The sequence below is a fragment of the Zeugodacus cucurbitae genome, chromosome 4, assembly GCF_028554725.1.
Source record: "Zeugodacus cucurbitae isolate PBARC_wt_2022May chromosome 4, idZeuCucr1.2, whole genome shotgun sequence".
In the NCBI taxonomy this organism is placed as follows: Eukaryota; Metazoa; Arthropoda; class Insecta; order Diptera; family Tephritidae; genus Zeugodacus; species Zeugodacus cucurbitae.
This window is the reverse complement of record NC_071669.1, coordinates 16,423,336-16,434,011: the sequence shown is the minus strand read 5'-3', so window position 1 is coordinate 16,434,011 and position 10,676 is coordinate 16,423,336. Positions and strand designations below refer to the sequence as shown.

At 36.8% G+C, this 10,676-nt stretch overlaps 1 protein-coding gene across 2 annotated transcripts; it reads right to left on the bottom strand.

Annotated features, from left to right (window-relative positions):
* Positions 1-2,210: 2,210 nt before the first annotated feature.
* On the bottom strand, positions 2,211-8,585 carry LOC105215591 (zygotic gap protein knirps). 2 transcript variants are annotated; one of them, XM_054229387.1, is made up of 3 exons: positions 5,263-5,635; positions 4,920-4,997; positions 2,211-4,701 (listed from the first exon to the last, which is right to left on the bottom strand). In XM_054229387.1, the coding sequence occupies exons 1-3, from the start codon at positions 5,308-5,310 to the stop codon at positions 3,184-3,186; spliced, it is 1,644 nt and encodes a 547-aa protein (XP_054085362.1). In that variant the 5' UTR covers positions 5,311-5,635; the 3' UTR covers positions 2,211-3,183. The 2 variants fall into 2 exon arrangements, with proteins under 2 accessions (XP_054085362.1, XP_011187900.1); XM_011189598.3 differs by lacking the exon at positions 5,263-5,635 and adding an exon at positions 7,936-8,585 and having other exon boundaries at positions 2,212-4,701.
* Positions 8,586-10,676: the final 2,091 nt, after the last annotated feature.

Genomic DNA, 10,676 nt, shown 5'->3' with positions numbered 1-10,676 from the left:
TCCTCTTTATAATAGTAGTATAGATATAAGTTATAAAATCTTATGTAGTACTGTAAACCTAGAAATTCGAAATCTTATCAATATTGTGTGTTTCAATCTGAGAGCTCATTGCCATATAGTATACACTAATTATACAACAATTTATGATTAGCGATGACATTCAAAGGAATGATGCCCGACTATACAAGTACTAACTTCGTAAGGAAGCTGCACTGAGATCTTTTTACAAAATGGAAAATGGGCGTGGCGTCGCCCACTTATGGGTCAAAAACCATATCTCAAGAACTACTCCACCGATTTCAATGAAATTCGGTATGTAACACTTTCTTGACACCCTCATAACACGGGTGGAATATGGGCAAAATCGGTTCACAACTACTCCTACTTGTCACATAACTCAATTTTGAATTCGTCTGATTCGTTCACTTTATAATACATATATACATTAGGAACAAATGAAGATAGCGGAATAAAACTTCACACAAATATTGTAGTTGAGCTGTGACATCAGTTGTGGAAAAATTTTCAAAATCGGACCATGACTTTTCAAGGCCCCTGATTTAGAACATGAAGAACTTCGTGCCTAAGGGTAATCTATGACCGAAAATATAGGTAAATCTCTCAGATATTTTAAGGTAATTCATTCCCTCTTTTTTTTTTCTTATAACAGTTTTTCTCTGTACCAAAAATTGTTAAAATCGGGTCATAACTTCCAGATCCCATATACCCAATTATAAGTAATGTGGGTTCTTTATTTAAAAAACTCTTATTTTTTATAACGGCGTAAGTCATTTATATATAAAACATTAGTTTGGTTAACAATTAGTTTTATGAAATTTAACATGCAGAAAATATGACTTAACATGGTGGACTCTCAACTTCAACTGTCCTCGTCAGTTCGGCAGTAGTGGGTTGTCTATCTTATTTTGGTCAGGGTTGTATTATTTAGTAATTAGTACTTTGTACTGGAACTGGTTGACCGTACGGTCGAGTGTACCGATGCCACAGTAATATAAAATTAAGTGACCGTATAGTCTTCGATATATTGTATCTTGGTGGTAAAAACGAGTGAAATCGTTTTAAGAATTACTATTTATGATGACTTTCGTTATTCTATTGAACTTTATGCCGAATATATGGGTCGAATTGTGTTATCTTTATAAAATTACATCAATAAATTGCGAGAGTATAAAATGTTCTTTTGCACCCGAACTTAGCCTTTCCTTACTTGTCGGTATATATTTATTGCTTTTTCTCAAAATATTTTTTCTACGTTCTCGTCTCCATAATATGTACGTATACAGTATCAAAGTAAAATAAATTAGATTATTATATTGAAAACAAGTTCGCTAAGTTCGGGTGTCACCGAACATTTTATACTCTTTATTCTTAATTTATTTAATTTTATTAATATAAAACACAATTTGACTCACATATTCGGCATATGTATTATAATGGACTTTCTATATATATAGAAAGTTAGAAAACCTTAATATTAGGTCTCCCATATACCTAGGGGAAGTTATGACCCGATTTTACTCATTTTTGGAACGGAGACATATTATTAGAAGAAATAGATTCCCTCTGAAATTCTTCAAAATATCTGTGAGACTTACCTATATTTTCGGTAAACAATTTGTTTGGGCTTTGAATACTTATGGTTCGATTTCGGCGTTTTTAGTAGGGCAATATTTCATAACACTACACATTATAAACGTAGTATTTGTGCAAAGTTCTGCTCCGATACCTTCACTAGTGCTTAATTTATATATTGTAAAGTTAACTATTCAGATTGACTTCGAAGATCTTGTATATGAGAAGTAGGCGTAGTGGTAAACCAATTTGAACTATTCTCATAACATATTATTGGGAAGTCAAGAAGATTGTATGTATTGTATTTGAACTATTCTCATAACATATTATTGGGAAGTCAAGAAGATTGTATGAACCATATTTCAATGAAATTGGTCGAGTAGTTTCGAAAATATGTTTTTAACATCCATTTAAAATTTTGTAACGCTGAAATAAATTGAAGAGAAGGAGCAAGTTGAATCACAATGAGAATCGACCTAAAACCGCCATTTTAGTGTCACTTGTGTAAAATAAAAATACTTTTCATTATTTTTTCTTTTATTTTATTTATTTTATGATTTTTAATTTCCATAATTTAATTTCATTTAACATAACTATAAACAAACAATGTAGAACTATCTAGCAGGTGGGGAGGGACTAAAATTCAATAAAGACTAAGAGTTTTTCATGTTTTGTATAAATTTTGGTTTTCTTTTTTTCATTAATTGCAATATTTTGTAGCTTATAACAACAAAAACTAACTTAAAATATAAATATTTACATTTTATAAATAAAATATGAGAGCCGATAGCCATCGTAAATAAATAGGTGAACACCTAAAATCTTAAACTAAAAAAGCTAATTATTTACAGAAAATTGATTGTGTAATTATATATTCATTTTTTGTTTAACTAATCTTTTAACAATATAATAATAATTATTTAATTCGCTATTGCTTTGTTATTTAACTAAACACTTACAAAACTAGTTGGAATATCTTCATTTATAAATTTGCATTAATTAAATTAAAAGCGACTAAATGCGACTAAATTGCGATTGAAATCAATTACATTTGAATATTTGGATCCGAATTGACACAAGTGTGTGTGTGTGTATGTATGCTGAGCGCATTGAACGCTTTTCCACACCAATTGCTGACGCGCTATTGCCATCTCACTTCAACATATTTGTAACAGAGCTTACTCAGCGCGCTTGCAAATGAGTGTGCGAGAGAGAGAGATAGCAAACGATACATATGTGTGTAATCATCTAATACAACAAGCAGCTATGACCGTTAGGTGAGCGCGCATACTCCAACAAAGAGTGTGTGCCTGTGTAGGCGTACAAACTCGATCGAAGCTATGGAGAGCAGAGCGCCGTGTGAGCGTGTGCTGATTTGCATTCCATACAACAGTTACGCTGATCGAAGATCACAAAAACCACTTCGAAAACAACAACAGCAACAAATGACAGCTTTATTGGTGGCGGGTGAGAGCAAGCGAGTGAGCAACCGTGTGAGTGAGCTCCACCCACAGCGACACTTTTCCCTTCGAACACTATGCAGCGCCGGCGCCAAGCAGGTGTGTATGTACTATATGTATGTTTTGCAGCTTAGACGCACACAAAGATACCGTGCATGCTGGTCGCGGACGCTGTCGACACGGTGGAACCATGCGAGGATGCATAGCCCGCCGAATTGTAGCCCTCATCGATCATCTTCTGACGCTTGTTGGCGGCGCTGCTGTCATCCGACGAGGTATCGGACTCGCTGTGATCGCTGTTGTAATAGTACTTGCGACGTGTATCCAACACGGCTTGCTCCTCTTCGCTCAGATCGCAGTTCATGTCACAATCGCCGCTGAGACGCGTCGAGGCACGCGATGTGGAGCTGCTGGGCTTCATGCTCAGATCCATAGGACCGTCCTGCGCGTCCATGGCGCAGTGTTGCTGTGTGTTCATGTTCTCTGCGCCGATGGAGCAGACGGAGACGGGTGAGAGTGATTGCATTTTGGCGGCGAAGGAGAGTGCAGCGGCATCGGTTGTGGGTGTCGGTGAGCTGGGTTGGTGTGTGGGCGAATTCACGGAGTTGGGTGTGAGCGCGGAGGTGGGCACGGGCACGCACAGGGGTGAGCTGCTGAGCGGTGCGGTGGTTTGTGGGGAAGCGCGTATCGCGATCGGACTGTGTATTTGGTGTTGCTGTTGTTGTTGTGCGTGCATTTGTTGGTAGATTTGTTGTTGGTGTGTTTGTTGTACAGTAGCTGGTGAAGGCGAATGCACATCCAATTCATCTTCATCCTCCTCATCACCGCCCGATACGCACAGTTCCGGTGAGTGACGCGCTGCTTCCTGTTCTTCACGCATTTGTTGTTCTGCAGCAGCTGCAGCGCCGGCGGCAATTTGTGGCGAATAACGTTGTGCCGATTCACTTGAGGCAGCCGAATCCACGGACTGACGATGTTTGTACATTTCATTGCGGTAAGCGGCATCAGCGGCTGCGGCAGCAGCAGCGGCGGCATTTGGATGATAGGCAGCGGCAGCGGCGGCGGCGGGGAACAGTAAATGTGGTGGCAACTGGAATGCGGACTGTGCATTCACACCCATATTCGGCAGTGTATTCATCATGCTGAAGAACGGCAACGAACCGGCGGCGTCGGCAGCGGGATGACGTGCTGCGGCGGTCATGAAAGGCGCAGCCTGTGCCATCATATCGGGCAAATGGTAACCGGGATAGCCGAGCAAACCGCTGGCGGCAGCCATGTGTGGATTCAATGCTTGCATGTGTTGTTTGGCGGCGGCAGCGGCAGCAGCAGCGGCTGCAGCATTGGCCATATCACCAAAACCGCCAGCGGCATTTGGTGCACCACCGACATTACCGCCGGCCGCAGCAGCGGCTGCCTTGTTGGCGGCATCTAAAGCTTGCTGTTGCTGTTCCTGCAGCAGACAATGGATTTTGAACCAGTTGGAACGGCGCCCATAGCGTGAGCCACCCTTTGACATGCCAACTGTGTAGCATTTGCGTAGACGGCAAGCTTTGCAGGTGGTGCGATTCTTCTTGTCGATCACGCATTTGCCGTTATTCTTGCATTCGCTAATGGACGAGAGATTGTTGTACGAGCGACCGAAGAAGGACTGTTAAGAAGAAGAGGAAAGAGAATGATTTATTAATAAGTGTTGGCTGTCATGGTACTTAAAATTTTGAAAGCGAAAGTTTGAGGAGAATTTTTTGATATTTAACATTTTTTTTAATTTATTTTGATTTTTGATATGATTTTCAGCGCTCAAATTCTCATTTATAATTGCTTTTCAATATTTTTTATATTGATTTTTAGTTTTTCTTGACAACTTACCTTGCAGCCCTCGCATGTGAAAGCGCCAAAATGGAAACCGGCGGCTGGTTCACCACATACTTTGCATGTTTGATTCATCTGTAAATTAAGAAGAAAATTATTTATGAGTAATTTTGTTAACAGTGCAGATATTTCGAGACTATTCTTAATATAAGATTTAATTTCAATAAGTATTTTTTAAATTTTTAACATTTTTTTTCGAAATTTAAAATTTTATTTTAACCAGTTCTCTTCACTTATGCTTAATGCTTCACTTCTTCGCTGGAGCACCAACTGTCTCTAATTGTAATTGCTCATTCGCTTATTTCACATTGTTTATAATACAATTTGTAGCTCAACTAACCATATTAAGACCAACTTCGGGCACACACACATCCATCATTTCTGCCATTTCTGTTTGATTTCACTTCTTGCTGTTAACACTGTTAATACAATTTACAACTTACTGTGTTTAATGCACAGTTGCTGTTAAATATATTTAATAATTTTCTAATTTTTTTTACACACTTTTGGCTCCTGACTGAACCGTTGTTCCTGACGTTTGCTGTGTAAATGTGCTGTTTGCTTAACTCGTCCGTTTTTTTATAGTCGAAATGCCCAAAAAGGAGTGTGGCCTCCAGCTTGAGGCGTTGCTGTGCGAATTACACTCAAAACATATGCTGATCTAAGCGTTTTATTTGCCTTTTTTTAGATATATACTTGTATGACCTTTACGGTTCGTGCGCAATGCCCTACCTAAAACTTATACAATAGTAGCCGCAGCAGAATTTGGCAGAAAAAACTCACGCACATAATCATATTCTAGTAAAACGTTATGTTGGTAGGTATTTCCTGCTAATGTTAGATCTTTGAAGGACTGTCCGTTCGGTTGGGTAAGCGTATTGTGCGCTGTTAAGTCACCTAGTCAGACAGTCAGAGCACCAATGCTCTGCTAACATTTAACATTGAAAGTACTGTTAACTTTTGTGCTCTGTTAACTTTTTTACAGTGAATGCTCTGTTAACTTAGCACAGTGTTGTTGTTGTGCTGTTAACAGAGTGCAGCGCTGTTAAATCGTTTCTATTGTTCTCACTGTTAAAGTGTCTGGCTCTGTTAACTTTTTTACAGTGAAGGTACTGTTAACAGAGCACAGTGTTGTTGTTGCGCTGTTAACATAGCAGTGTGTAGTTGTTGTTGCACTGTTAACAGAGCACAGTGTTGTTGTTGCAATGTTAACATAGACCAGCGCTGTTAAGTCACTGCTATTGTTCTTACTTTAACAGTGCTTGGTTATGTTAACCTTTTTTACAGAGAAGACTCTGTTAACTTAGCACAGTGTTGTTGTTGTGCTGTTAAGTCGCTGTTAAGCGTTGTTATTGTTCTCAGCGCTTGGTTCTGTTAAATCGCTGTTAAGTTACCTCTGTTAAGTCGCTGTTATTGTCATCGCTGTTAAGTTACCTCTGTTAAGCCGCTGTTATTGTTCCAAATGTTCTGTCGTCTATTGTTTACGCCTGTTAAGGATGTTATATAATTTCAGGGATATGTAAACAAATTTTAATTGTTTGATACGAATTTTTGATTTAACATTTACATTTCTGTTCAGCCCATGCTCTGCTGTTAGTTAATTTGTTACCTTTTCCATTGCCTTTTTTTAACATTTTCGATTTAGTTGGGCATTTTCTAGTGCATATATTTCATTTGTTGTTTACATTGCCTGTCAGCAGCATTGGCGAGACCATTTTTTAGCGATTTTTCACGCTTCGTCCCTTTGTCACTGTTCGGCACGTAGACGTAACCTTGATGCGCATGCGCTGCATAGCGGGTATCACGTCGTTTTTTAACGTTTGTACGCGTATGAGTTCTCTAGACTTTTTTGCAATTGTGTACAAATTGTGTGTGTTTTTTGCTGACTACTTTTAGGGTATTGCAATTTTTTTACGATTTTGGCCATTTTTTATGAGATTTTTTGTTTTTTAAATATTTTGCAAGAAACACTTATGCGACAATGCGTGAATTTACAGCGAATTTAAGCGTGAAAATGCGAATTTGTTTGGTATATTAATATTGGTAGCTCATTTTTTGTACAGCCTAATCCAAGCAATTTAATATGTTAGGTTAAAAAATTGATTTTCGAAATTTTCGAAAATTTTCAAAATATTTTTTTTTATAATATTCTGCACACATATACGATCCCAGCATGCCAAATTTAGCATTAATTTAACATTTTTCATTTCCTCATTATAAACTTAACAGTGCTCTGTTAAATCCACTGTTAAGTGAACGATGTTCCAAAAAAAGGTCTACTAAACTAATTATTTTCAGCGGAGGTATTTTCATACCCAATCACACCGCGCGCATCGTGTTTACAGTTTCTATTTTTTGTACAGCAACTCCCTCGCTTTGGGTTTGCGTCAATATTTGGGTTGCTGCAAGCGCATTATAATAATATGCAACAACGCCTAAAAACTGCATGACACATCATATGCGCGCACAAGCAGTTCTACATATATATAAGTCAAATAACACGAGAGAAGGTTTTCGGCTGTTACCTGTCATCACTGCTCTAGTTTGCATGAAAATTAGATTGAATGGTGACGATCGGCATGAAACCGCAAGCGCAAGCAGTGGACAATTGAAAAAACGCTCTGCGAAACGGTTGTATAATAGGCGTGTAGGTGATTTTCTGTTTACAGCGCGAAGTACTGCTAGTGAAACTATGCACTGTTAGCTACAATTTGGATTTGGCAGGAGCAGTTGCACTAATTTTTTTCTTTACAGTGGGCGTGTGCTGAAGTGGCACGCTCTAAGTGGATGTATGTATGTGTTGGTGGTATACTTATGGTAGTGAAGAAACTATAGGTCCTTGGGTGGACGAGCTGTTATGCAAGTAACGCCTATTTTTGAAGTCTTAAAACTCCAATTTGAATTTATTTCTATTAGTTACTTGACTTTTTATAATTTCTCTTCTAATTTTTATCTAAAGAATTTACTTAACTTCTAGTATTATTAATTCTATAGAAGAGGTTCTAAGACTCACCTTGATATGTTATTTATTTGGCGGTCTTCCGTATAAGCAGTTATAATATTAGTCAAACAGCTTTTTTAATATGTTGTAAATTTTAGCTTTTCAACTTTAGTTAATATTTTTTTATGTTTTAAGTTAACACTTGCCACAGAGAATACTTTTTGTAGTCGTAGATAGTTTCTGGTTTAACACTTTAGTTTAAGAGTTAATTTTTTGGTACGAAAAGCACAACAAGTAGCCAATAGTTTTCCAAAATTTTTTCGAAACTTTTTTCAAAATTATTTTGAAATTTTTTTTTTTACCAATTTTTTCCAAATGTTTATAACTTTTTTTAAAATTTTATTTTCAGAATTTTTGCACTTGGATTTCTTCACTATGAAACCACGCGCTAACCACAAGAGTCAATCAGTCAATCACTTGCAATACAAAACAATTTTGCATGCAACCAGAGTTTATATTTTTATATTTTTTACACTTCACAATTTATATTTATTTTTCACAATTGGAAGTCCAAAAATACGTAACTAGTCTTCAAAGTTGTTTACCCCGTTCTTACGGTGTTATACACTTATATATTAATTTTATTTTTATTCTCCTATATGTTACATATAAGAATTGCTCTTCGCGCGCTGCACGTTTACTACGCTTCGACAACTGGCAGACAACTGAGTTGATGTGACTTTCAATGTCTTACAAGAAGCATATATTTCATCAAATATATGCGCACACATACTCAATCACAATCATGCCACCGCACTACCCTATAAGCCAAATGGTAGTTAACTACATATGAAAGCAGAGACAGCGCTACTCGCACTACATGTAGCGTGTGTACATATGTATGCAGTTGGAAGAAAACAAAAGACTCGAAACACAAACCACCACCATCAGCACCAATAACACTAACACAATCAAACCAGCATGATCATTGCTGGCGTCATCAGGTGAGCGAATTGGCTCTGTAGCGCTAACAGTAAGAGTTAAACCGATCGTAGCGCAGAGAGCAATAAGCAACGCTGACTGCAGCAGCGCGTCTGCTGTCGCAGCGTGGCTGGCAGCGCACAAGCGTCGCTGCGGCGTAGTCATGTTGACTGTTACAGTGACGTTGACTTTACAGTGACTTTTGACTGTTAACTATGTTACTGTAAGTCAACACGCAAAGGGTTATTAACAGCGCCTATTGTGCGCTGTGTGTATGTTAACAGTGGCGCTGTTGGCGTTAAATGAGCATGCTGTAATATTAGGGAATGCTATTGTGAAGCAGTGCTAAGTAACTGGTGATGTTAATTCTATAACATTTCTGGTGTAGAATATGTAATGGAAGAGCAGGGGTAGTATGTTCTTCACATAAGCGCGAATATTAATATATTTTATTAGTTGTGCAATGTTTTATAGGTTTAAGTAATTGAAAATAAAATTATTTATTATATTTCCACAAAATTATAACCAAAACAAATTATATATATGTATGAAAAAGCCAGTCCATATGGAAAATCAAAAGATTTCATTTTTATGGACAATCCTCTACGATTATTCAGTTGAACTTCCATAACTCGAAGTTTTTCATAAATCGAACTCTTGAATGGGCAATATAAATATAATTTCACATCAATTATCTTCCATAACTCGCAAGTATCTCTAATTCGAAGTTTTTTTGTATGTTATGGTGATTCGAGGTAGGAAAATTCAACTGTATCAATTTGATTTTATTACTCATATTTATTATCATCAAAAAATAGTTTACAAAGTCCTAATGTATTAATTATTTCATTATTATGTAATAGTTTTCTAATACATTGACTTCTCATGATATATTGGTTATATATTAAAGGTAATAAAAATAATTACACTGTGATAGTCAAAAAAAAAGACAAGACCAAATTCGACGGTTTCCCCCTATTTCGGGTCCTACGAATCGAACTGCATCATTACTTTTTTGAGTTACAATCATGGTTTCATACAAAATTTTTTTTTGAAGTTTTTCATCAAAGTGGCCCATTGTAAGAGAAAGACACTTTTTTCTTCGGTCTCTAACTTTTTTAATGTTGACTTTTTTGGTAAAATTTCTTTGGCAAAGCTTCTCAGAATAAGTCCGTCTTTAAGTTCTTAGATGACTGTAAACCCCAAAATCAATGTTTTTTGTGTCCTTATAGCCAATATGTAAAAAAAACTGAAATTTAATCCATTTTTTTTTTTAATGTTTTTGCCCTCAGGTTTCGTCAATATTTTAATTTACCCTTTGATACTTATACATTAAGTGACACTCCATCACATTATAAACCATTGCTTAGGAATGCACCGGTCTGAAGATTGGAAAAAATATGTATATGACATGGTAGACGCTTTTGAAGAAATAGGTGTGAATATGTCCTTAAAAATTTATTTCTTTCACCATCACAAGGACCATTTTGAGCAGCAAGTTCCGACTGAATCCGATGAGCATGGAGAAAGATTGCATCAAGTCGCCGCCCCCTTGAGCATTGGTACAGCGGAAAAAAGCTTGACTCGTTGCTTGCTGATTTGTGTTGGACATTGATAGATGTCTTATTAAATTTAATTTAAATATTGTGTACAAATTTATGATACTTATTGATAACAGTTATAAGATACAAAAAGAATAAAATAGCATACAAACATAGTTAGTGTAGCTTTTTTAAAAAATACAAATTTTGTTAAGTTTTTTTTTCTAATGGTTAGTTTTCTCAGAACGTTGTCTTTGCTTAAGTTTCTTACTATTACAAGATGTCACTTAA

What these genes read in the sequence shown, in the direction of transcription:
- LOC105215591 (XM_054229387.1), bottom strand. Translation starts at nt 5,310, where the DNA reads ATGGCAGAAATGATGGATGTGTGTGTGCCCGAAGTTGGTCTTAATATG. An exon ending in CCGAAGTTGGTCTTAATATG is followed by an intron (nt 4,998 to 5,262) that starts GTTAGTTGAGCT and finishes CTTAATTTACAG; the next exon opens with ATGAATCAAACATGCAAAGT. An exon ending in TCACATGCGAGGGCTGCAAG is followed by an intron (nt 4,702 to 4,919) that starts GTAAGTTGTCAA and finishes TCTTCTTAACAG; the next exon opens with TCCTTCTTCGGTCGCTCGTA.